Genomic DNA, 27,481 nt, shown 5'->3' on the forward strand with positions numbered 1-27,481 from the left:
TTAAATATGTTTAAGTCTATCAAATGTTACAATCACTTTACTGTTGCCTATTTGCACACTATTATCTCAGGAATATCTAAATGCACATTTCTGTAAATAAAGCCCCAAATCATTGCACAAAAGCTTGTTATTACCTCATTATTTGTTATCTGTGACTCATGAAGGCCAACTAATTCATGTAACACGGCTCATACCACTCATGCAGGGACTGATATCAAAGCCCTGGGATTCGAATACAAACTTTTGATCTTCATCCTTTATAATGTGTAAAAAGTAACCCTTGTTCATTGCCTGTTTGTCTGTCATGTGTACTCTTAGCCGGTGACAGTAAAAAATCTTTGAACCTGTCCACTGCAAGCTTTGAGAAGCCGTCTAAGGGACATCACAGGTAACGAATTCAATCCAACGAATACTTTCTAGAATGTTTGATAATCTGTGCAGTTTAAGGCTGCATTCCTCTTACCTGAGCTGACTCATATGTGATGGTCTTGGTTTCAGTGTGAACTAAGGGAGTGTCCTTATAAGTCACAGTTCCTCTTAGAGAATTGGTGATGTCTGAGATGGTGACCATCTGGGCTCTCAACACTGGAGACTGCTAGGATGACAAACGACAGAAAACTCAGTAGGAGGTTTAAACAACACTTAAAGAGTGCTAAACTGTCTTACATATGTACATCTGTGATGTTTCAGTTAGTGCTATAGAGTGGCTATCAAAAGTATTCATACCCCTTGAACTTTTGCACATTTTGTCACATCAAAACCACATATAAACATAAGGTGGTATATAACTGTGAAGTAGAAAGAAAATGTTAGGGTTTAGGATCTGAACCCGAATTCAGCCACACACAGAGGCACACACATGAGTCTTTATTGAAAGGTTGGGTAGTGGAATGAAGAAGAGGCTTGGCAGATGAAGGGAGCAGACGAAGGGCGCACAGGCAGGTTGACGTGAGGCAAGGCAAGGAAGAGGTGCAGATGATCCGGCAGGGAATGGCAAACTGAGGTGAGCTTTTATAGAGAGGTGAGCAGGTTGAATGAGTCCAGCTTGATTACTGACAGGAGAAACTGATCAGGCATGGAGTGGAGAAACTGGGCTGCATGTGACGTGGAAGGTGCTGGAACTGTCCAGGGTGAAGTGGGTGAAACTGAACCATGGAGGGCGACCCCGTTGTGGCTGGGTAAGCCCTGTCGTGGCAACTTCTGAAGGCAACCAATTGCCTTTAGAAAGTTGCATTATTATTGCTAATAAATGAACAGAGTCCACCTATGTGCAATCCAATCTCAATACAAAAACAGATTGTGATGGCCTCAGAGGTTGGTTAAAATAATACTGGTGAGCAAAGAGCATCATGAAGTCCAAGGAACACACCAGACAGGCCAGGTTGTGGAGAAGTTTGATGCAGGCTTAAGCTGTAAAATGATTTCCCAGGCTCTGAACATCTCATGGGACACTGTTCAACCCTTTCCCTGGAAATGGAAAGAGTATAGCACAACTATAAACCTACTGAGACAAGGCTGTCCACCCAAACCTACAGGTCGGACAAGGAGAGCTCTAATCAGAGATAAAGCCAAGAGGCTCATGGTGACTTTGGACAAACTGCGTTTCAGAGCTCAAGTGAAGGAATCTGTCCACAGGACAGCTAATAGGCATGCACACATACACTGAACTGATTTTTTATGGAAGAGTGGCAAAGAGAAAGCCATTGTGAAAATACCTATAAGAAGTCCCATTTGCAGTTTGCCAGAAGCCATGTTGGGGACACATGTGGAAGAAAGGTTTTTGGTCAGGCAAGGCCAAAATTTTACTTTTTGGCCAAAATACAAAACAATATGTGTGGCAGAGAACTAACACTGCACATCACTCTGAACATCCCCACTGTCAAATATGGTGATGGTGGCAGCATCATGCTCTGGGGGTGCTTCTCTTCAGGAGGGACATGGAAGATGGTCAGTGTTGTGATAGTACCGCCAGGATCATCAAAATGGTTGACTGAATCAGATTGAATTCTGATGACACAGCCACAGAGGAGAGAGAGCCAGTGGGGACAGCCCCCTCCTTCTCTCACCAGGGGGTCCCCTGCTGGTGATAAAAAAACTTTCCTCCCACCGACAAAGGCCCCCACTTCTCCAGACCTCTTCAGCAGCTGCACAGATCACCTCTCCAGGACAAGGGAGGAGGCCTAAACCATGGGGCCATATGGCCTCATCTGCTGGAACATCTGAAAGATTGCCTGGACCAACAACGCTTGATCCAGGGTCTGCTAGATTCGACTGCCTGCTTCAGCAGAGGACCTGACTGAATCCGGACAAACAACATGTCCAGGCAAATACAGAGCTAAGTTGCAGTCCTAACTTCACAATCAGATGCAGGGACAAAGATCCTGCATGCAAAACAGCTCTGTGTATTTCTTCTCAGCCTATACAGGGGAGCGAACCCAGACAGGGTGGAAAGCTGTGGAATTCTAAAGGAAAACCCCGCTCAACTCGGACTGCAGCCGGTTCAGAGAACGTGCTCACACCAGGCCTCCGACCCGACCACGCCGTTAGCCACATGCTGCTGCAAGGCTAACGCTAGCCTGCCAAGAGCCAAGCGCTAGCCAACAATTTCCCTCCTTCAACGCTCCTCCCGTAAATGGCCAAAACTGGACAAGACTGACACGAAACAAAGGACAGAGGTTTGGGCAGCGGGCTGAGGGTGAAGTAAAAAGGTTTATTGGGAAACGATTTGTAAACCGTTGTACACCTGGCTTGTTGAACAAAAGGCTAACAATATAGCATTGCTAGCATTTGGTACCATGTCACTGTCGAGTGCGTTTTAAGGTTTTACCAGAAAGGTTACCTCCACAAGGGTATCATACATTGATGGGACATTAATGTTTATGTTATCCAGCCACTCAATATGACTAAAATTAAAGCAAAAGCTTTGATTTGTTAACGCAGAGCGTCCGCTAGCTAACATGCTATTAGCCTTGCTAACATCCGGTCTCTTTCAAAAGGAGTTTGTTTAAAGCATAAAGCGTAACTGTTCTGCCCCGCCATCCTCCGATGGTGTTATGAGCCTTATTCCCGCATCAATATGGTATATTAATGCCGGTTTTCAAGATAATTTTGATAACTATAGATTTGAACCAGGTTAGCGAGGATCGCTGTAGCGCCCCCTAGCGGGTGGAGGTAAAATTGCATAAACAAAGGCAAGCGATTCTGAATTAAATGATTTTACAGGACAAAACAGTCCTCAGAATATTATTTCAACAAATAATGTTTTGTTTGACTTGGGCTTTGCATTGTAAATGGATTGAAATACATGGCAGATGTTTTTTAACTCCATTCCATGTTTTTGTAAATCAGATCTGCTGTGAACCAGGATTCACTGAAGTATTCTGATTATGATCAACCACTTTTGTTTGTCTTTTGTTTGTTTTGCATGTAAATAGTTCCTTAGCTTCTTTTTATCTTCATTTTACTTAGTAGTTTAGTTAAGTTTCACTAGCCTAGTAGAGAGGATTTATTAATCGAAATATTGTGTTAATTCAGGTAAACAGCATTACAAAGTGATGTTCTCTGGATGTTCATTTTATTTCTGTTATTAAATTCTTGAACTTGAAAAGAAGCTGTCACTCCTTTATTCTATGTGTGTGCAGGTTTTGCTGTTAAAAGATCGCTAGTGCTCGAATTCATCCCTTTCAACCATTGTCCTGATATCAGCTTAAGAGGTGATCATCACCAGACAATACTTAACAGACAGAGAGTTATTTATGAAACATTAAATAACTTTAAACAGTGTATAATTGCACAACATCAGAGTATATGGGAAGATGGAAGGAGCCAAATACAGGGCACTCTTGGAGTCTGCAAAAGACTCTATTGGAGTCTGTAAAAGACTGGCACAGAGGTTCACATTCCAGCATGACAACAAACCTAAATATAAAGCCAGGGCTAAAATGCAGCGGTTTAAAACAAAACATATCCATGTTTCAGAATGGCTCAGTCAAAGTCCAGACCTAAACCCCTGTGGCAAGTTCTGAAATCTCCATCTAATCTGACTGAGCTTGACCTGTTTTGCAAAGAAGAATGGGCAAACATTTTAGTCACTAGATGTTCAAAGCTGGTAGAGACATACCCTAAAAGACTTGCAGCTGTAATTGCAGCAAAAGGTAATTCCACAAATTATTGATTCAGAAGGGCTGAATACTTTTGCACAATTTCCTTTTCAGTTTTTTGTGAAAAAGAGAAACCATGCATAATTTTCTTTTCACTTTGTGTTGTTCTTTCAAATAAAACTCCAATAAAATGTATTTATGTTTATGGCTGTAATGTGACAATATATGGAAAGGTTAGGGTACAAATACTTTTGCGAGCCACTGTAGATGCTATTAAGTCTTTTTTCATTTAAAAAAATTATTAAGGCTCCTAAATTGTGGAATGAGCTGTTGCTGATCTTCAGGCAGGTCCCATCTCTTTCTGTTTTTAAAACTTATTTAAAAACACATTTCTCATTGGTTTTCAACCCAGAGTGAGTAAATATCTGTGTCTTAATATTGCACTTTTTCCTTGTATTGTTTTTTTATTTCTTTAGCATATTTATTGTTGTTTATCGTTTAATGTTTGCACAAGAAGTCACTTTTTGAACAACTGTACATGCACAAAACCATCTTCCCTGCTCTATTGCTCCTCAAGAAGAATCCTGAAAGAATCTCCCAAATCAACTCTGGTCTTATTTCTTTCTTCTGAGGCTTTCCTAAGACAATTCTTAAGACAATTTCCTTTTTGCGACTCTCAGTTATTTTCAAAGTATATGGGGAAAGCAGAGGCACACATGTGCAGCCAGCAAGAGCAAACTAACAAGGAACATGCATGTACATTGCCTTTACATTAGCACGTCACAATGACTAGCATGTGGGACAAAAAATAGATAACATTATCCTCCCAGAACTCAAAGCCAGAAAAGAAATCATCCACTATACCTTTAAGGATGGGGATTTATGTATAAAGGTTAGAAAATAATTTTCTCTATAATGTAACATAAGGGAGCTTTCACATGGTTTTTGGATCTACTTACTATTCCACATTTTACATTTTTGATCCAGCACCCAGTGTAGTGGATTTTGGGATGTGCTCATCTTTTCTGTCATAGGCCGCATTATTGTAAAAAAACAAAAAAACAAAGAGCATTAATATTAAGATAACTTCATCTATATTTCATCTTTAATGTGTAGAAGAACAGTTCTTCCAAAATAAATACATTTTCGTGTGAATACATTTTTATTTCTTTATTAAATTTACAGTTCCTAATTTTAATTTTTACAAAGGAAATGTTTATTTACACGTCTCTATGGTGTGGAACAAAAAAAACTGTCAGACCGCCATTACATTTTTGATCTCGCGCAGCTCCTAGTGGCAGCTCGCACACCCCCAGGGGTGCGACTACCACACTTAGGGAATTCCTGGTTTATAGGGAAGATTACTTCTATCCCAAGTGAGAAATGAGAATGATTTAAGTTGATTTGACAGTAAATATCTTACTTGTGGCTCCTTTAACTTTTCAAAGACAAAAAGGATGAGAACAGCCAAAATCCTTCTTCAAAAATGCAAAGGAACCAACAAATTGGTTCCTTTGCACCAGAACCAAGTGCTGCAAGAAATAAATAAATGCTCAATAAATACATAAGTAAAAAATAAATACACGAAAATACAGCCTATAAATTAATGTAAGCAGCAATTAAATTATACAATGACACATAAATGTAAATATCTCTTTTCATTACCTTATTTATTTATTGTTTTTAATAATCACCTCATTTATTTGTTTTTAATTAGAATTGTCAACTTTATTAATTAACTAGAATCGTTCAACTTCTGAAGAAGTTGAAGAAGGCGCCCGCCTGGTGGTGCGCGTAACCGTCAAAGGCAAAGCTTCCGAGTTCCTTGGTCGTAGGCTCTTATTGTTGGGGATTTTAAATCAAATGCTCCGACTGTGAAAAGGATTTGTCTTCGTCAAAACCAGCCGACAGGAGAAGATCTGCATCCAAGCAGCATGGAAAATTGGTGTTATTAAAACATGATTAAATACTTCAATGTAGCATGAAAAAATGAAATATGTGAATAAAAATGTTAAAGGCATTACAAACTTGTCATGGTTTTCAAGTGACGAGCCCACATGCAGATACGATCGGGAAGCAAAGCACAGTTTTAAAAGATGTTTATTTAGGAAAAAGGCAGATATCAAGGACGAGACTACAGGCAACCTCGTCGACGGGCGTCCACAACCCTGAGGACGCGAGGGTTCTGACTGTCCTGGGAGGGTGGAGGGGGTCCGGAAGGAGGGCACAAGTTGCTGTCCAAAACGGGCTTGATCTGGGAAACATGGAAGGTGGGGTGTACTCGGGAGTGAGGGGGCAAACGTAGACGGACGGTGGTTGGGTTAATAACTGTCACTATCTCATAGGGCCCAGTGAACCGGGGAGCAAGGTTCTTAGCGGATGGGTTGGTTAAGACGTCTCTGGAAGATAACCAAACCTTCTGACCAGGGCGATAATGGGGAGCTGGTCTGCGGTGCTGGTTGGCGAACCTCTTGCTCCGCTCTGCGGTGTGCGTGAGTGCAGTGACGGTGGTCCTCCAGATGTCCTGACAGCGAGCAATGTAATCGTTAACGGAGGTGAAGGGGATCCTGAGTTCATCCGTGGGTAGGAATGGAGGTTGATATCCTAAGGCTACTTCAAAAGGTGAACGTCCAGTGGCTGAAGTGATGTGTGAGTTAAGGGCATATTCTACCCAGTGCAAAAACTTATTCCAGTCAGAAGGTGAAGATGACGTGAGGCAGCGGAGGGTGGTCTCTGGTTGTTGGTTCATTCGTTCAGTTTGGCCATTGGTTTGAGGATGATATCCGGAGGTGAGGGTGTAACAGGCACCCAGAGCAGAGCAAAAGTGCCGCCAGACCTGGGAGATGAACTGAGGGCCCCGGTCAGAGAGGATGTCAACAGGGATGCCGTGGAGTCTGAAAATGTGCTTTATGAGAAGCTGGGCCGTCTGAAGAGCGTTGGGTAATTCACGGATGGGGATGAGATGACAAGACTTAGAGAACCGGTCCACTACAGTCAAAATGGTTGACATACCTTGGGACAAAGGGAGGCCTGTGACGAAATCAATAGCTATGTGGGACCATGGACGTTTGGGGATGGGGAGAGGATTTAACAAACCGGAAGGTGGCTGAGTAGAGGGCTTATTCTGAGCGCAGACGGGACAGGCTAGGACATATTCTCTCACATCCTTGGTCCATGATGGCCACCAGAAGTGCCGGGACACCTGTGACTGGGTTCTATAAATACCCGGATGGGCGGAGAACTTAGTATCGTGGCACCAGCGTAGAACCTCAGGGCGAACAGACTGGGGAACGTACTTAAGTCCTGCTGGACCTGTACCTGGGTCCGGGTTTAATAGTTGGGCCTGGTTGATCCTGTCCTCCAGGTCCCAATGCAGGGCTCCAACAGTACATGTAGGGGGAAGAATGTGTTCCGGCTCCTTCTCCTGTTCAGAAGGGGCGAATTGACGAGACAGCGCATCGGGTTTGACTTTTCTTGAGCCAGGTCTGTAGGTGATGGTGAGGTTAAATCGTGAGAAAAACAAAGACCAGCGGGCTTGTCTGGAGTTGAGTCGACGGGCTGACTGCAGGTAGGAGAGGTTCTTATGATCTGTCCAGATTATGATGGGCTGCTCGGATCCCTCTAGCCAGTGCCGCCACTCTTCTAAAGCTAGTTTTTTAGCAAGTAGCTCACGATCGCCCACATCATAGTTCTGCTCAGCAGGGGACAAACGACGGGAGAAGAACGCACACGGATGTAACTTGTTGTGAACCTCTGACTGTTGGGACAAAACCGCACCCACACCGGTATTAGAAGCATCTATCTCAAGAACAAACAGTTTGGCTGGGTCGGGGTGAACGAGTATGGGTGTCTGGGAAAAACGGGACTTGAGTTTGTTGAAGGCTTCCTCTGCCTCAGGACTCCAGATGTATGGGACCTTGGTGGAGGTAAGAGCATGTAATGGGGAGGCTATCTGGCTATAATTCCTGACAAAGCGCCTATAAAAGTTTGCGAAACCCAAAAACCGTTGGAGCTGTTTACGCGACTCAGGGACGGGCCACTCCATTACTGCCCTTATCTTTTCCGGGTCTGACTTCACTTTTCCGCCTTCTAAAACTAAACCAAGAAAGGAAACAGAGGTCTGGTGGAAATCACATTTCTCGGCCTTAACGAACAAGCGATTCTCTAATAGTCGCTGGAGAACAAGACGGACATGTTGTTTGTGTTGTTCTAAATCACGAGAGTAAATAAGGATGTCGTCCAGATAGACGAAAACAAAAACGTTAAAAAAATCCCGAAGGACATCATTAACCAGTGCCTGAAACACTGCCGGGGCATTGCACAAACCAAAAGGCATAACTAGGTACTCGAAGTGACCTAGCAGGGTCTTAAAAGCCGTCTTCCACTCGTCCCCCTGTCTCACCCGAACCAGATGATAAGCGTTGCGCAGATCAAGTTTGGTAAAGATTGTGGCGTTCTGGACTGGTTCGAGAGCTGAAGATAACAGCGGAAGCGGGTATTTATTTTTGACAGTTATCTGGTTGAGCCCTCGATAGTCGATACAGGGTCGAAGGGACCCGTCTTTCTTGCCGACAAAAAAGAAACCTGCGCCTAATGGGGAGGATGAAGGGCGGATCAACCCTGTAGCTAGAGACTCTCCTATATATTTCTCGAGCGCTTGACGTTCTGACCTCGAAATATTGTAAAGCCGACTGACAGGTAGTGGAGCCCCAGGCAACAAATCAATGGCGCAATCATAAGGGCGATGAGGAGGAAGTGAACAAGCCTGAGTCTTGTTAAATACCACTCGTAGATCGTGGTAATCCTCCGGGACGCGAGAGAGGTCAATAACATCCTCTGATTCAGACAAGGTGGTCGGAGGAACAGAAACGGGGCGAGCGGAATGTAAACACCTGGAATGACAGGCTGGGGACCATGACTCCAGTCGGGACTCGGCCCAATTTAACTGCGGATTGTGGACGGTTAACCAAGCTAAACCTAAAACCACGGGTGAACGCTTTACTGGAAACACAAAAAATGAGAGTTGTTCCCGGTGGTTATCAGAGACTATTACCACTAGGGGTCGAGTCCGATGGGTGATCAGGGTTGACTGCTGTCCGTCTAAGGACGAAACCTGTAGCGGTTCAGGTAAAGGCTCGATGGGCACACGGAGCTGATCAACTATGGCTTGGTCAATAAGATTAAAATCAGAACCAGAACCTACTAGAGCTGAAACGTCAAAGCTGTCCTGGTCAAAAATTAAAGTGACTGGCAAACAAAAACGAGAGAGAGACGGCGCCTTAGTGGTTACCTGGGGAATTGTTCTGTTACTGAACTCGGTAACAAACTCCTGAAAAGAATACCCGAATGACTGGCAATCAGGGAAACGAGCCTCAGCCCATCTGAGAGCTCTACCCGTTAACAGTCGTAAGACATAAGATATCTTAACCTGATCTGAGGCAAATGCCTGAGGGGAACAATTGAACACTAGTTTGCACTGAAATAAGAATCCGCCGCAATCTCCGCTGTCACCAGAGAATTTCTCCGGACAAGGTGACGCACCTTCAGGAGGTGGGATCTGATCATGACTCTGAGCGGCGGGAGGCGGGGTACTAAGGTCTTGAGTGACAGGCGGAGTCATCGCGGAAGTGACTGCGTCCGTCAGCTGGCTAAACTGATTGACTAATCTCTGAAGTTATTCCTGTGTCTAATTTACGGCTAACCCTAGCGTCTGCATTTGTTCCTGCTGTGCGGCAAGCTGCCGCCCAAACGTATCTGCTGGACTTTGGTGGCCAGAGCCTTCTTCTGTCATGGTTTTCAGGTGACGAACCCACATGCAGATACGATCGGGAAGCAAAGCACAGTTTTAAAAGATGTTTATTTAGGAAAAAGGCAGATATCAAGGACGAGACTACAGGCAACTCAGCAGGGTCAGAACGTCACGGCTGGAGAGACTGCAAGGAGAAGAAGAGTAAATGATTTTGGAAGTTGAACCAGGAGAACTACTAGAAACTGCGCTGCTTACCATAAAGCGGGGCGGACCTAACCGGGGAGAAGTAGCGCCGAGGGAACTCTGTGATCCTACCCTGTTGGTGTTAGGCGGCCAGTGGCTGAGGGCGGCAGATGTTTCTGGTGAGGGATCCAGAGCGAGCCTCCTCGGAAGTGGGTGACAGATGGATTGACCAGAGTGTGGGGAGAACCAGCAGAATCCGGGAGGGGGAATCTCAGGCCCCGCTGGGTAACATCCAGGGAGTATGAGGGGTGAGCCAGAGCAAAATCTGAGCGAGAGGATTCTGATGGCCTGGTTCTTCGGACAAGACGTCAAGACAGGTGAGTGCATCCAAGCACCAAAAACTGTGACAAAAACAGGGAGATCCAAAATTAGTTCAAAGTTCAAAGACGAAAAAACTCACAAGCTGGTTTCCAAGAGTTGGGTCAGAGGCCACGTCGTACCACGACTGGTTAAGGCTCTGGCGTCTTGCATCTGTCAGCGCACTGCTTAAGAAGCCAGAGGAAGCCGCCTGCAACGAGCTGCAGGTGTGGACCACGCCCCCTTAGCCAACTAGGCACACCTGAGGAGTAGAGTTAGAGCAGGACAACACAGAGAACCCTGACAAATCTACTAAAGGAAGTACAAACTCTGTGAAGCAGAAGTTGGTGAGACCAACTCTCACCAAAGGCCATGGGTCAGATTGACCTCCTTTAGCAACTAAGCCTGACCAAATCTGGGCCCAGAACTCAACATTTGACCAAAATGGTGTGTAGTGCCATTTCCCACAGGTGGGTGGTGCTCTATAGCCCAAATTTCTTATGGAGCTTTTTGTCTAAAGGAAGTACAAACTCTGTGAAGCAGAAGTTGGTGAGACCTTCCTAGAGCTACTTCCGATTAGCAACATGCTAAGCGTTAGCCTCTAACATGGTTGTGTCCAGTATCACTGGGTGATTGTACTCTGTTAGTTTGGTCAAAATCCTGTACTGGGAAGTTCCTCAAAAAGGGTGCCAATACTTAATGTCACCAAAGCTCACCAAAGGCCATGGGTCAGATTGGCCTCCTTTAGCAACTAAGTAATAGTTGCTAAAGGAGTAGTAATAATCCTCCCAGCATTAAGTCCAAGAATGTCCTATAACAAACACAGAAGCTTTTTTATAAGCAGCAGAAGCAACAAACACAACATGCAAAAATGTTAACCAGAAACTGTCTTCTTAGTGGTCGACAAAATCCACGTTTCCAGAGGGATGGATCCACTGTTTCTTTTTTAATCTGTCTAGTGAGGTGAAATATATTGACTGTTCCATATATGTATAGATATTTACTGTTCCATATATACATGCATACATGCATACATATATGAATACATACATATAAATGATCATGAAAGGGCTTGAGTACCAGAGTAATAGAGGCCTGGATCTACCATAACAGGTGGGATCCCAGGTGCAGGATATGCATAGAGGTGCAGCATTTGACAGGAAAAGGAGGAGGTTATGTATTAATATCAAATAAATTAATAAACAATACATAAAATACTTTAATGTTTTCTTAAAACTTCTGAATACAAAATAAATTAAACAAGTTCCTTTATGATAATTCATTTATATTAGTGGTTCAAGTTCTTTAATTGTTACTTGTAAAAAAAAATAATAAAAAAAAGAACATTTGGGCCCCCCTCCCCATTGCACCAGTGGGCCCAAGCGGCCCCTTAGTACGCCTATGGCTGGACCGGCCCTGGCTGGCTGTCTTCAGCACGGTAAAGTCAACTGCAGCTTACTTGCTCAATTTGGGGAGGGTTTGGGGTTGTTGCCGGTCTGAGGTGATTCGCGAAAAATCTATAAATCGTACACCAATGATGGTTACATTTCCTGAATCCAGACGAAAAGACCTACGTTTTGATGTATAATTTGTGCACATAGAGTGAAGAAAATGCGCGAAAACCCCGGATCAAAGCAATAACAATGAACTGGTCTATTTTCCAAGACGGCGACGACTGGTGCTCTGTACGAAGCATAGAGTGATGAAGTACTTAGTGACAGTGATGGAAGCACCGTGGAGCTATCACCTTCTGATAGCGATATGGATTTTTTATTAGACTTTCTTGACAGAAACCGGACTTTTGACGGAATCCAGCCGTACCTATTTCCAGGGCAAACTCTGTCGGGTCCTACAGTATATATGTATGTGTGTGTGTGTGTGTGTGTGTGTGTGCGCGCGCGTGTGTGTGTGCGCGCGCTCCGCCGCAGCACGGCTTTACCGGAGCTGCATGAAGCTGACACCCCACTCACAGAAAAAACTCAGTTAAATAGACGGAATCGTTAGTGCTTCGTTTGTGCACGTTTGTGCCGTTAAAATTAGCGTTTGTGCTGTTTTGGTTTTGAAGATATTAAAGAATATTTGTTAAGTTCATCTAGAGTTCACCATCCCATCATTTTGCTTTGAATCCAACCAAGCTGGTCAACTTCTTTAGTGCTTCGTTTGTGCAAATTTGTGCCGTTAAAATTAGCGTTTATGCTGCTTTGGTTTCGCAGATAATATAAGTTTTAATTTCGGCCGGTGACGTCACCACAGGCCGCCGCTGCAAAATAAAGTGCTACCTTGTTATTCCTTTGCTGGTGCTGAGCTGGAGCCAAAGCAAACTAGAGTGGTCAACTTCTTTAGTGCTTTGTGCAGGTTTGTGCCGTTAAAATTAACGTTTGTGCTACTTTGGTTTCGGAGATATTATGAATTTTAATTTCAGCCGATGACGTCATCCCAGACCGCCGCTTCAAAATAAAGTGCTACGTTTTTCTTTCTTTGCTGGTGCTGAGCTGCATCCAAAGCAAACCACAGTGGGCTACTTTTTCAGTGCTTTGTTTGTGCAACAACAACCTTGGAATAAAATAAAATAAAGTTTTCAGTAAGATTTGCAGCCCAATAGTTTTTGGGGAGCGTTAAGTTTTTAATATTTGTGCTGAGCTCAATACACAACAAACCAAATTGATCTATATTTTTAGGCATTTCTAATTCAATCTATATGCTTTATACTTTCAGCTGATAACACAGTCAATATATTCATAGTTGAACAATATTTCCCACTTCATGCATAAAGCCAATAAAAAGTGGAGTGGTCCTTCAGCCTAATTAAAGGTTTAGCTTAGGTGGACAAAGGAACGTTTTAGGAGATTGTTCCTTACAGTGTTGTTATACTTTATAGGCTGACCAGTGTGATTTATTTTTTGCAGTTTTTCTGTTATTGATTTTAGTTTGGGTATGTTTTCTGCATTATATAAGCCTGTATACTTTAATTGCCCTTTTGTTAGGTGCAGACATCCCCAAATCTCCCTATTGTAGAGCAATAAAGGTTTTCTATTCTAATTAATTCAGAGGAGTAATGAACTATGACTACTAAGATCAACTATAACCAAGTTACTGTTTGAAAATGTTATAAACATTATACTCTCGAAGAAGAATAAACCCTTCTGATTAGGAAAAATAGACTTTATGAAAACAGTTGAACATTCTAATAAATGAAATGCCTTTTTTGGTGGCTCACTTGACATTGCTATCTAAAGTAAAGTTCTTTAAATGAGACAAAATAAATCGTAATATTTATTCAGGAATAAAGTACAAAACAATATAACACACATTTTACAATAGCGGCTAAAACAACTTGCATGATAAAAGAAAAATATAAAATTAATAACTGCTTTCTTGAGAAAAGTGTTGAGACCAAACGGTAGATCTGACCACATCTTCTCACACAAATGAGGAACATCATTAAGGACGCCAGCCATCCTGCACAGAGACTGTTCCAGCCTCTCCCCTCAGTCAGGAAACTAAAAAAACAAACAAAAACATGTTTCCCTAGAGATCTTTGCCAATAAGCAGGAATATATAAATCATTTTATAAGAATGCTGTGGGGGGGGGGGGGGGGGGGGGCTCGGTAGATGACACAACTTCATAGTAATGTTACTGATTTATCAGTAGAAATATATTAAAAAGACTTACGTTTTTTCCAGTGTTGGCAATAACATATGATTTACTGTAGCACTTTAATTTGAAGCGGCGGGCTGGGATGACGTCATCGGTTGAAATTAAAATGCATAATATCTCCGAAAACCAAAGCAGCACAAACGATAATTTTAACGGCACAAACCTGCAAAAACGAAGCACTAAAAAAAGTAGCCCCGTTTGATCGGATTCGAAGCAAAATGGGGAGATGGTGAACTCTGGATGACCTTAACAAATATTCTTTAATATCTTCAAAACCAAAACAGCACAAACGCTAATTTTAACGGCACAAACCTGCACAAACGAAGTTTTTTCTGTGGGTGGGGTGTCAGCTTCACGCAGCTCTTTACCGGCGCTGCAGCGGAGGAGAGATCGCGCTGCTGTTAGGCTTTTACTTCCATCCCTCCAGACTTCCTTAGGCCATTGACAAATTTAATGAAAAGTAACTTAAAATTATCCTTAAAAGACAAAATGTTGAAAAATCAAAGGGCTTATTTAACGCTTTGAGAACATATCTTGTATTCGGCCACAAAATCAACAATAGTAGAATGATCTTTTAAGCTTATAAGACCATTTTTAAGATGCCAATACGTGTAGCATATAGCTCAGTGGCGTGTAGCCTAGCCACCGCATTTCTACCATAATATAAAACCGACATTAAATAAACGACTTACCGTCACGTAGTTGCAAGGAAAACACCAAATGGAAGCCTTCGTCTGGGTTAATTGGACTTGATTCAACAATATCCTTCAGTAATTTAGGAAAAACGGCAGCACTAGCACTGCAAGCACTAGCAGCAACAAGATGGAGGAGTTCACCTCTGACCCGGAACTCAAAGAGTACTGCTTGTTGTCTGCTCTGAATAATACACAGCGCCACTCGTGGACAGTATAGGAACTGCAGGAATGAAGTACGTCTTTTTCAGTAACCATTGTTGAATGATGAATAATGCATTTGGCTGCCGCGTTTGACACCTCTGCTCTATACCATACTAATAAATGATTGTGGTCTAAAACCAGGTGTTTCAGTTTCATTGTCCAACCTCTGTAGATGACTTATTTTCTAGCGATGATTTTTGTCATGAGGACATAATGCAGTGTTGTGCTGGCAGCCATCCTAACTAATAAAAATAAGATTTAAGATTAAAATAGTACATTATAGTAGTAAAATAAATACAATTATTGTGGTTTAAGGACAAGTTTGGTACCTGCATTAAGGTTAATTTCAAAAGGTACTTGTCATTTTCAGACTAAAAAACATTCTAAAAAGATGTTCTAATTCAGTGAATATGACTGGATATTTAAACAGAAAATAATAATGAAATTAATTATTGTTTCAACTAGCACTTTTTGAGTATGACTAAAATTCGAGGCAGTGAAGGAGGGTAACTGATAAGTGATGGCTGATGGAGGAGAGCTTGCAGGCCTGGCTTCGGTGGAGAAGCAGCAAACAACTGTGGCAGGAAATGTGACTTTCATTTCAATGCAATGCAATGCAAAACTGGAGAACAGTAGAAATCAGTAGAGTGAGAAAAACTGGCCATGATGTCCTCCAGTAGCCTAAGCCTGATTGTAGGATGTCCCTGAACTCTCGTTACATTACAAAGTTTACAATAATAAGGAGAGCCAGCGAAATGCTTGAGGCAGGATTTGACAGGAAATGGAGGAGATTAAGTATTAATATAAAATAAATTAATAAACAATACATAAAATACTTTAATGTTTTCTAAAAACGTCTGAATACAAACTGTCCCAAAACATGTTAAATAAATTCCTTTATCATCATTAATTTATACCAGTTGTTCAAGTTATTTAATTGTTACTTGTAAAAAAAAAAAAAAAAAAAAGGAAAATTTGGGGGGGCCCGCATTGCACCAGTGGGCCCAAGCAGCCCCTTGTTCGCCTGTGGCTGGGATTGGCCCTGGCTGGTTTTTCTGCAGCATGGAAAACTCCCATCAACTGCAGCTTACTCGCTCAATTTGGGGAGGGTTTGCCGTGGTAACTGGAAATGGCGTGAAGTACAAATAGCACACTTCACGGCATCAAGACGTACGTTTTGATATATAGTTTGTGGGGGTAGACCCTACAGTTCGGGCTCTGTTTGGTTTTATGTGTCTTTCCTTGTAAATTAGAAATGTCCCATGCTCGTGAATGCACCATAGCTTTCTGACGCTGCCGAACGCATCACACTGGTCTGAGAACGCAGCGCTGTGTAGAGGCACGTTTCTGCTTAAGACAAAGCTTTGCCGTTTGTAAAACTCATGTCGGCTGGCACGGTTTATTGTTCTGTGTGAATGACAAGAGACCACAACAAATGAGCCTGCTAATGCGCCAACAGCCGACAGGAGAAGGTCTGCATCCAAGCAGCATGGAAAATTGGTGTTATTAAAACATGATTAAATACTTCAATGTAGCATGAAAAAATTAAATATGTTAATAAAAAAGTTAAAGGCGTGAGGTGAACTGTATTGATTTAAATTGAAAAATCGTTTTTTAAAGCCAAAGGGAAATTAAATATTGGGTGAAAATTTAATTCTCTAAAATTGGCGCAGCTTGGATTCAAACTTTCGATCTTCTGCTTCACAGCCCGACACCTAACCCACTCGACCAAATCACCAGTGCCGTGCTCAGCTGTGCATTATTGAGAGGTCAACTGTGTTAAGTGCTACGTTTTACCATGGCCCCAGGGTCATGGCCAGGACCACTTCAGCGCGGCCGGCTGTCGGCAGAGCCCACGGGCTCGTCCCCGCGGCTCTTGGGGGCGTCGGCATTGCGGTGGCTGGGGGATTTCCTCGGGGTCGTCTCTCCTCTTTCCTCGGGGGTGGGGTTGCAGATTTCCTGTGAAGGCCCCTCTCGGGTGCATTGCTTTGGGGGCCCCTTTGAGAGTCCGGGGTTACGGGTCCCCTGACTCCTGCCTCTGTGCTCGGGGAAGGTGGGTCTTCGGTTCTCCACAATCACTATCGAACTATTTCCCTCTGGATAATTTTCACCTAAACTAGTGCACTCTCACAAACTCCCACAGGTGCTGGGTCCCAGTTATTAAATGTTCACTTACATACAGAAAGGCTATAATTTATTTATTTATTTTCTTTTACTTTCTTTTTTAGGTATCACATTACACATGTCAGCTTAAATAATAATACATATGATTTAGCAATGGTATCAAGGTGTTAGTCGATTGTATCTGTTGCTTTATGTCTGTTGGTTGTGCTGTTCTTTTTGTGTCTCTTTCCAGGTGATGGAGCAGACAGAGGACGTTTTATCATTCTCTTCCTTTTATCTCTTCTTTCTTTCACCTCTTCTTTCTTTTTTTTTCTATTCTTGTTTTTCTTTTACTCTCCTACTGTCCCATTGTAGTGTCCATATAATTTGAAATTCTCCCTGCAGGAATCACAATAAAGCTATTTACATGCACAAATCAAGCGGAGCATTATGGCGAAAGCTGTTTGCTCTATTTGGCATTAAGATATCAATTCTTATTGCCACATTGCTAGACAGGACACTGGGGGAAAAAAAAGTGTTTTTTGCAAATTTTGTTCCAACTGTAAGTCGAAACGGCGTCAAGTACAAAAAGCCCTGATCGCGGCGTCGAGACGAACGTTTTGATATATAGTATGTGAGGGTAGACCCTACGGTTCGGCCTGTATTAACGGTGACGGAAGAATAATATGTAATAACTAGAATCGTTCAACTTCTGAAGAAGTTGAAGAAGGCGCCCGCCTGGTGGTGGGCATGACCGTCAAAGGCAAAGCTTCCGAGTTCCTTGGTCGTAGGCTCTCATCGCTTGGGGATTTTAAAAATCAAACCTTCTGAGTGAAAAGGATTTGTCTTCATCAAAACCTGCCGACCGGGAAAACTTTGCGTCTGCAGAGCTGCAAACTGCGTATTTCGATCTGAGACGCAGCTAAGGAGCTAATTGGCGACAGCCGACAGTCAACGTTTCCCATTCATTTGCTACGGTAGTCCTAAACCACTACTGACATAATACACTTTTTGGCCACAAGCGTCATTTTGGGGGCGTCGTTTCCACCTCTTCTTTTAGAGCCGTTTCTAATAGAAAGAAGAAAATGCAAAAACGGTCCAAACAAAAGGTCTTAATGTTTACATTTGTAACCTCTGCCTTACATAAACACTAGAATTAAATCTTAATAAATAAAAGTATAGACAATTATTTCAGTAACTCAATTCAGTAAGTGAAATACAATATATACAGGGGTTGGACAATGAAACTGAAACACCTCTCATTTTAGTGTGGGAGGTTTCATGGCTAAATTGGACCAGCCTGGTGGCCAATCATCATTAATTGCACATTGAACCAATAAGAGCAGAGTGTGAAGGTCCAATTAGCAGGGTAAGAGCACAGTTTTGCTCAAAATATTGCAATGCACACAACATTATGGGTGACATGGGTGAGTTCAAAGGAGGACAAATTGTTGGTGCACATCTTGCTGGATGTGTCAAAACTTTCTTCAATTGGATAAAAACAAAACTGAAGTAATAATATTTGGACCAATAGAGGAGAGATCAAAAGTTAGCACACAGCTTCAGTCGCTTCAGCTAGAAACCACTGATCAGGTCCGAAATCTGGGAGTAGTGATGGACTCAGACCTGAACCTCCAAAAGCATCTAAAGACAGTTACAACGTCGGCTTTCTATCACCTGAAGAACATTTCCAGGATTAAAGGACTGATGTCTCAGCAGGATCTGGAAAAACTAATCCATGCGTTTATATTTAGTAGAATTGATTACTGCAACGGTGTTTTCACAGGTCTGCCTAAAAAGTGGATCAGACAGCTGCAGCTGATCCAGACGCTGCTGCCCGCGTCCTCACTAAGACTAAGAAAGTAGAGCACATAACCCCAGTTCTAAAGTCCTTACACTGGCTCCCTGTATCTCAGAGAATAGACTTTAAAATACTTCTGTTAGTCTATAAATCCCTAAATGGCTTAGCACCTAAATACATCACAGACTTGTTATCAGTGTATCAACCATCCAGACCACTCAGGTCTTCTGGCTCCAGCCTGCTCTGCATACCTAGAACCAGAACTAAACACGGAGAATCAGCATTTAGTTCCTATGCTCCGCTTATCTGGAACAAACTTCCAGAAAACTGTAAAAGTGCGGAAAGCCTGAGTTCTTTTGAATCAAGATTAAAAACACATTTGTTTACAATTGCCTTTGACTGTTCTAATTGAACTGTTTTACTGTTTTTAATGTTCTTCTTTGTTTCTACATTCTATCTCTACTTGCTTTTATTCTATTTTCTATCTACATTTTATTCCTACTTGCGTTTATTTTGCTATATTTTAATCATGTAAAGCACTTTGCATTGTCTCTGTACTGAATTGTGCTATATAAATAAATTTCCCTTGCCTTGCCTTGCATCTGTGACCAAGACAGCAAGTGTTTGTGATGTATCAAGAGCCACGGGGTCCAGGGTAATGTCAGCATACCACCAAGAAGGACGAACCACATCCAACAGGATCAACTGTGGACACACGAGGAAGCTGTCTGAAAGAGATGTTCGGGTGCTAACCCGGATTGTATCCAACAAACATAAAACCACGGCTCCCCAAATCACAGCAGAATTACTGCCATCCTGCACAGAGACTGTTCCAGCCACTCCCCTCAGTCAGGAAACTAAAAAAACAAACAAAAACATGTTTCCCCAGAGATCTTTGCCAATAAGCAGGAATATATAAATTATTTTATAAGAATGCTGTAGGGGGGGGGGGGGGGCTCGGTAGATGACACAACTTCATAGTAATGTTACTGATTTATCAGTAGAAATATATTAAAAAGACTTACGTTTTTTCCAGTGTTGGCAATAACATATGATTTACCGTAGCACTTTATTTTGAAGCGGCGGGCTGGGATGACGTCAAATTAAAATTCATAATATCTCCGAAACCAAAGCAGCACAAACGATAATTTTAACGGCACAAACCTGCACAAACAAACCACTAAAAGAAGTAGCCCTAGTTTGATCGGATTCGAAGCCAAATGGGGAGATGGTGAACTCTGGATGACCTTAAGAAATATTCTTTAATATCTTCAAAACCAAAATAGCACAAACGCTAATTTTAACGTCACAAACCTGCACAAACGAAGCACTAACCATTCCGTCTATTTAACTGAGTTTTTTCTGTGGGTGGGGTGTCAGCTTCACGCAGCTCTTTACCGGCGCTGCAGCCGAGGAGAGATCGCGCTGCTGTTAGGCTTTTACTGCCATCCCCCCAGACTTCCATAGGCCATTGACAAATTTAATGAAAAGTAACTTAAAATTATCCTAAAAGACAAAATGTTGAAAAATCAAAGGGCTTATTTAACGCTTTGAGAACATATCTTGTATTCGGTCACAAAGTCAACAATAGTAGAATGATCTTTTAAGCTTATAAGACCATTTTAAAGATGCCAATACGTGTAGCATATAGCTCAGTGGCGTAGCCTAGCCACCGCATTTCTACCAAAATATAAAACCGACATTAAATAAACGACTCACCATCACGTAGTTGCAAGGAAAACACCCAATGGAACACCCTTCGTCTGGGTAAATTGGACTTGATTCAACAATATCCTTCAGTAATTTAGGAAAAACGGCAGCACAGCAAGCAATAGCAGCCACAAGACGGAGGAGTTCACCTCTGACCCGGAACTCAAAGAGTACTGCTTGTTGTCTCACACAGCGCCACTCGTGGACAGTATAGGAACTGCAGGAACGAAGTACGTCCTTTTCAGTAATCATTGTTGAATGATGATAATGCATTTTTCTAGCGATGATTTCTGTCACGAGGACATAATGCAGTGTTGTGCTGGCAGCCATCCCAACTAATACAAATAAGATTTAAGATTAAAATAGTACATTATAGTAGTAAAATAAATACAATTATTGTGGTTTAAGGACAAGTTTGGTTCCTGCATTAGGGTTAATTTCAAAAGGTACTTGTCATTTTCAGACTAAAAAACATTCTAAAAAGATGTTCTAATTCAGTGAATATGACTGGATATTTAAACAGAAAATAATAATGAAATTAATTATTCTTTCAACTAGCAGTTTTTGAGTATGACTAAAATTCAAGGCAGTGAAGGAGGGTAACTGATAAGTGATGACTGATGGTGGAGAGCTTGCAGGCCTGGCTTCGGTGGAGAAGCAGCAAACAAGTGTGGCAGGAAATGTGACTTTCATTTCAATGCAATGCAATGCAAAACTGGACAACAGTAGAAATCAGTAGAGTGAGAAAAACTGGCACTGATATCCTCCAGTAGCCTAAGCCTGATTGTAGGATGTCCCTGAACTCTCGTTAAATTACAAAGTTTACAATAATAAGGAGAGCCAGCGAAATGCTTGAGGCAGGATTATACAGGAAAAGGAGGAGATTAAGTATAATATAAAATAAATTAATAAACAATACATAAAATACTTTAATGTTTTCTTAAAACGTCTGAATACAAACTGTCCCAAAACATGTTAAATAAATTCCTTTATCATCATTCATTTATACCAGTTGTTCAAGTTATTTAATTGTTACTTGTAAAAAAAAAATATTATTGTAAATTAGAAATGTCCCATGCTCCTGAATGCAGCTTTCTGACGATTCAGAACGCATCACACTGGTCTGAGAACGCAGCGCGGAGTAGAGGCACGTTTCTGCTTAAGACAAAGCTTTGCCGTTTGTAAAACTCATGTCGGCTGGCACGGTTTATTGTTCTGTGTGAATGACAACAGACCACAACAAATGAGGCTGCTAATGAGCCAACAGCCAACAGGAGAAGGTCTGCATCGAAGCAGCATGGAAAATTGGTGTTATTAAAACATGATTAAATACTTCAATGTAGCATGAAAAAATAAAATATGTGAATAAAAAAGTTAAAGGCATGAGGTGAACTGTATTGATTTAAATTGAAAAATCGTTTTTTAAAGCCAAAGGGAAATGAAATATTGGGTGAAAATGTAATTCTCTAAAATTGGCACAGCTTGGATTCGAACTTTCGATCTTCTGCTTTGCAGCCCGACACCTAACCCACTCGACCAAAACACCAGTGTCGTGCTCAGCTGAGCATTATTGAGAGGTCAATTGTGTTAAGAAGTGTTTTTTGCGAATTTTGTTCCAACTGTAAGTCGAAACGGCATCAAGTACAAAAAGCCCTGATCGCGGCGTCGAGACGCACGTTTTGATATATAGTTTGTGGGGGTACAGCCTACGGTTCGGGCTGTATTAACGGTACTATAATAATAATAATAATAATAATAATAACTAGAAACGTTCAACTTCTGAAGAAGTTGAAGAAGGCGCCCGCCTGGTGGTGCGCGTAACCGTCAAAGGCAAAGCTTCCGAGTTCCTTGGTCGTAGGCTTTTATCACTTGGGGATTTTAAATCAAATCTTCTGAGTGTGAAAAGGATTTGTCTTCGTCAAAACCAGCCGACAGGAGAAGGTCTGCATCCAAGCAGCATGGAAAATTGGTGTTATTAAAACATGATTAAATACTTCAATGTAGCATGAAAAAATGAAATATGTGAATAAAAATGATAAAGGCATTACAAACTACTAAAGGAAGTACAAACTCTGTGAAGCAGAAGTTGGTGAGACCTTCCTAGAGCTACTTCCGGTTAGCAACATGTTAAGCGTTAGCTGCTAACATGGTTGTGTCCAGTATCACCGGGTGATTGTACTCTGTTAGTTTGGTCCAAATCCTGTACTGGGAAGTTCCTCAAAAAGGGTGCCAATACTTAATGTCACCAAAGCTCACCAAAGGCCATGTGTCAGATCGGCCTCCTTTAGCAACTAAGCCTCCCCAAAAAAAAACAGTCGACAGGAGAAGGTCTGCATCCAAGCAGCATGGAAAATTGGTGTTATTAAAACATGATTAAATACTTCAATGTAACATGAAAAAATGAAATATGTGAATAAAAATTTTAAAGGCATTACAAACTACTAAAGGAAGTACAAACTCTGTGAAGCAGAAGTTGGTGAGACCTTCCTAGAGCTACTTCCGGTTAGCAACATGCTAAGCGTTAGCCGCTAACATGGTTGTGTCCATAGACATAATATAAGAGTAGACCCCGCATTGACTGTCGCTGCGCAGGAATTACGGGCGCCACCTTGGGGCGGTCGACTTGATACCTAATCCTGCTGATTCAAGCTGACACACTAATGATGCCTCAGCACTGTGCGGCTCAATTTTGTTTAATTCGAGGGATTATTTATGTCAGGGCTCGAGGGATAACTTTTCACAAGCAAGATGAAAAGACATTGTTTATATTTTTGATCAGAATGTAAGTTTTCTAATACTAGGAGATACAAAGTTGTTGTTAGACATTAGTGAATAAACAGCATATATATATATATATATATATATATATATATATATATATATATATATATATATATATATATATATATATATATATATATAGTGAACCCTCGCTATATTGCGGTTCACCTTTCACGGTCTCGCTGCTTCACGGATTTGCATTGATGAGCCGTTCATTACAGTTCTCATCAGGTGGCGTGTCGGTTTATAAGAATCTTTTTTGAAAAAAAGAGTGACAACTACCGATAAAAATGTCTTCTCCCGAAAAAAAAAAAACTCACCTGCACCGCGGGCTTTAGAAGAAAAAAACGCTACAGACCGGAGTCACGGATGCAGCGCCTCAGTCAAAAGAGCAGTGAAATACACACGAGTCACTATTTGTCCTACTGTACTTTGTATTTTTTTTTATAATAATTTTTAATTTTCTCCCGTTCTAATCCAATGACTCGGGTCGCGGTGGGCCACGCTGATCTCCGCAATTTGAAGCCTTCAGTTCGTATTGATTAAAATTATTTTCACATCTTATTTGTAAATAATAATTAAAAAAAAAAAACGTTTATGTAGTACTTTCATTTGTTAAACAAATGCTTGGGCCGGTAAAAAGGTTTTGTTCTATGGTTTCAATATACTATAGTGTATTTAATTGTATATAATAATTGTAAAAAAAATAAAGGTTACTACTTTACAGATTTCGCCCATCACGGGTTCTTTTGGGAAGTATATGTACATATGTACATGTACAAATGTGTTTGTTTATATAGCAATAAAAAAAATTATAAAAAATGTGTGCGTGGCTGTGTTTTGAAACATACATACATCATGTCAGAATATTCTATTACTTTTAACCCCACTAAGATTATTTAAACGCACTGGACCATTTGTTATAATAGCTATAGTTTTAAAGTTTTAAGCTAAACAAATGTGAAAATTAGTTCAACATTAAACGAGTTATAGTTGATTAAAATTGATTCTGCACCTGGTTAACACATTAGACTGAGCGGAGTTGTCGACTGCCCCAAGATGGCGCCCCTAAATCTCGTCAGCGCCTATAGGCGAGAGCGGTCGATGCGGGGTCTACTCTTTATATATGTCTATGGTTGTGTCCAGTATCACCGGGGTGATTGTACTCTGTTAGTTTGGTCCAAATCCTGTACTGGGAAGTTCCTCAAAAAGGGTGCCAATACTTAATGTCACCAAAGCTCACCAAAGGCCATGTGTCAGATGCTGACACCCCACTCACAGAAAAAAACTCAGTTAAATAGACGGAATGGTTAGTGCTTGGTTTGTGCACATTTGTGCCGTTAAAATTAGCGTTTGTGCTGTTTTGGTTTTGAAGATATTAAAGAATATTTGTTAAGTTCATCTAGAGTTCACCATCCCATCATTTTGCTTTGAATCCAACCAAGCTGGTCAACTTCTTTAGTGCTTCGTTTGTGCAAATTTGTGCCGTTAAAATTAGCGTTTATGCTGCTTTGGTTTCGCAGATAATATAAGTTTTAATTTCGGCCGGTGACGTCACCACAGGTCGCCGCTGCAAATGAGTGGTCAACTTCTTTAGTGCTGTATTTGTGCATCTTTGTGCCGTTAAAATTAACGTTTGTGCTACTATGGTTTCGGAGATATTATGAATTTTAATGTTGTTATACTTTATAGGCTGACCAGTGTGATTTATTTTTTGCAGTTTTTTCTGTTATTGATTTTAGTTTGGGTATGTTTTCTGCGTTATATAAGCCTGTATACTTTAATTGCCCTTTTGTTAGGTGCAGACACCCCCAAATCTCCCTATTGTAGAGCAATAAAGGTTTGCTATTCTAATTAATTCAGAGGAGTAATGAACTATGACTACTAAGATCAACTATAACCAAGTTATTGTTTGAAAATGTTATAAACATTATACTCTCAAGAAGAATAAACCCTTCTGATTAGGAAAATAGACTTTATGAAAACAGTTGAACATTCTAATAAATGAAATGCCTTTTTTGGCAATGTCACTTGACATTGCTATCTAAAGTAAAGTTCTTTAAATGAGACAAAATAAATCGCAATATCTATTCAGGAATAAAGTACAAAACAATATAACACACATTTTACAATAGCAGCTAAAACAACTTGCATGATAAAAGAAAAATATAAAATTAATAACTGCTTTCTTGAGATAAGTGTTGAGACCAAAAGGTAGATCTGACCACATCTTTTTACACAAATGAGGAACATCATTAAGGACGCCAGCCATCCTGCACAGAGACTGTTTCAGCCTCTCCCCTTCAGTCAGGAAACTAAAAAAACAAACAAAAAACATGTGTCCCAAGAGATCTTTGCCAATAAGCAGGAATATATAAATCATTTTATAAGAATGCTGTAGGGGGGGAGGCTCGGTAGATGACACAACTTCATAGTAATGTTACTGATTTATCAGTAGAAATATATTAAAAGACTTACGTTTTTTCCAGTGACGGCAATAACATATGATTTACCGTAGCACTTTATTTTGAAGCGGCGGGCTGGGATGACGTCATCGGTTGAAATTAAAATTCATAATATCTCCGAAACCAAAGCAGCACAAACGATAATTTTAACGGCACAAACCTGCATAAACGAAGCACTAAAAAAAGTAGCCCAGTTTGATCGGATTCGAAGCAAAATGGCGAGATGGTGAATTCTGGATGACCTTAACAAATATTCTTTAATATCTTCAAAACCAAAACAGCACCAACGCTAATTTTAACGGCACAAACCTGCACAAGCGAAGCACTAACCATTCCGTCTATTTAACAGTTTTTTTCTGTGGGTGGGGTGTCAGCTTCATGCAGCTCTTCCATCCCTCAGTGCCGTGTAGCCTAGCCACCGCATTTCTACCATAATATAAAACCGACATTAAATAAACGACTCACCGTCACGTAGTTGCAAGGAAAACACCCAATGGAACACCCTTCGTCTGGGTAAATTGGACTTCATTCAACAATATCCTTCAGTAATTTAGGAAAAACGGCAGCACAGCACAGCACAGCAAGCCACAAGATGGAGGAGTTCACCTCTGACCCGGAACTGAAAGAGTACTGCTTGTCTGCTCTGAATAATACACAGCGCCCCTCGAATTACGGCCGCCATCTTAGGACGGTCACCTGCTACCCTAACTTGCTGATTCAAGCTGAACACACTAACCATACCCCGGCACCGTGCGGCGTATTTTTGTTTAAATCGACGGACTATTGACGTCAGGGCTCGAGGGATAACTTTTTCATATGTAAGATTAAAGAGATTGTGATGAATTTGAATACGGCCGCCATCTTGGGGCGGTCGACCTGCTACCCTAACCTGCTGATTCAAGCTGAACACACTAACGATACCCTAGCACTGTGCGGCGTATTTTTGACGTCAGGGCTCGAGGGATAACTTTTCATATGTAAGATTAAAGAGATTGTGATGAATTTGATTGTTTTATTGTACTATTTGGTATATTTAAGATATATGCTGGATAAATTAATCTGGCTATTAATTTAAATGAAAAAAATCGTTTTTTAAAGCCAAAGGGAAATGAAATATTGTATTTGGTATATTTAAGATATATGCTGAATAAATTAATCTGGCTAATGATTTAAATGAAAAAATCGTTTTTTAAAGCCAAAGGGAAATGAAATATTGGGTGAAAATGTAATTCTCTGAAATTGGCACAGCTTGGAGTCGAACCTATGATCTTCTGCTTTGCAGCCCGACACCTAACCCACTCGACCAAAACACCAGTGTCGTGCTCAGCCGAGCATTATTGAGAGGTCAATTGTGTTAAGAAGTGTTTTTTGCGAATTCTCTTCCAACTGGTAAGTCAAAACGGCGTCAAGTACAAAAAGCCCTGATCGCGGCGTCGAGACGCACGTTTTGATATATGGTTTGTGGGGGTACAGCCTACGGTTCGGGCTGTATTAACGGTACTATGCATTTTCAATGCATAGGCGGGCGCCTAATAAAGAAATCCTTATTGGGTGCATAACATAAGGCCTCCGCCATGCATTTCAATGCATAGGCGGGCGCCTAATTACAATAGTCCAGCCTTGAAGTAACAAATGCATGGACTAGTTTTTCAGCATCACTCCTGGACAGAATGTTTCT

At 41.3% G+C, this 27,481-nt stretch overlaps 1 protein-coding gene across 26 annotated transcripts in view; it reads right to left on the bottom strand.

The window, feature by feature from the left end:
• LOC105922250 (protein 4.1-like) overlaps positions 1–27,481 on the bottom strand; it is a 320,088-nt gene that overhangs the window by 119,101 nt on the left and 173,506 nt on the right. For 21 of the 26 annotated variants that reach the window (XR_004932394.1, XR_004932393.1, XR_004932395.1 and 18 more), the window contains one exon: positions 464–595. The exons of 2 other annotated variants lie outside the window; for them this stretch is intronic. Coding sequence is in view for 20 of the 24 variants with exons in the window: in XM_036145906.1 (XP_036001799.1) it covers positions 464–595 (132 nt within the window). In the remaining 4 variants the exon portion in view is untranslated. Of the gene's footprint in view, positions 1–463; positions 596–5,059; positions 5,126–27,481 lie in introns of those variants that run through there. 3 more of the 26 variants (XM_036145905.1, XM_036145903.1, XR_004932396.1) reach the window with 2 other exon arrangements.

This window comes from Fundulus heteroclitus, chromosome 13 (genome assembly GCF_011125445.2).
Source record: "Fundulus heteroclitus isolate FHET01 chromosome 13, MU-UCD_Fhet_4.1, whole genome shotgun sequence".
Classification (NCBI taxonomy): domain Eukaryota; kingdom Metazoa; phylum Chordata; class Actinopteri; order Cyprinodontiformes; family Fundulidae; genus Fundulus; species Fundulus heteroclitus.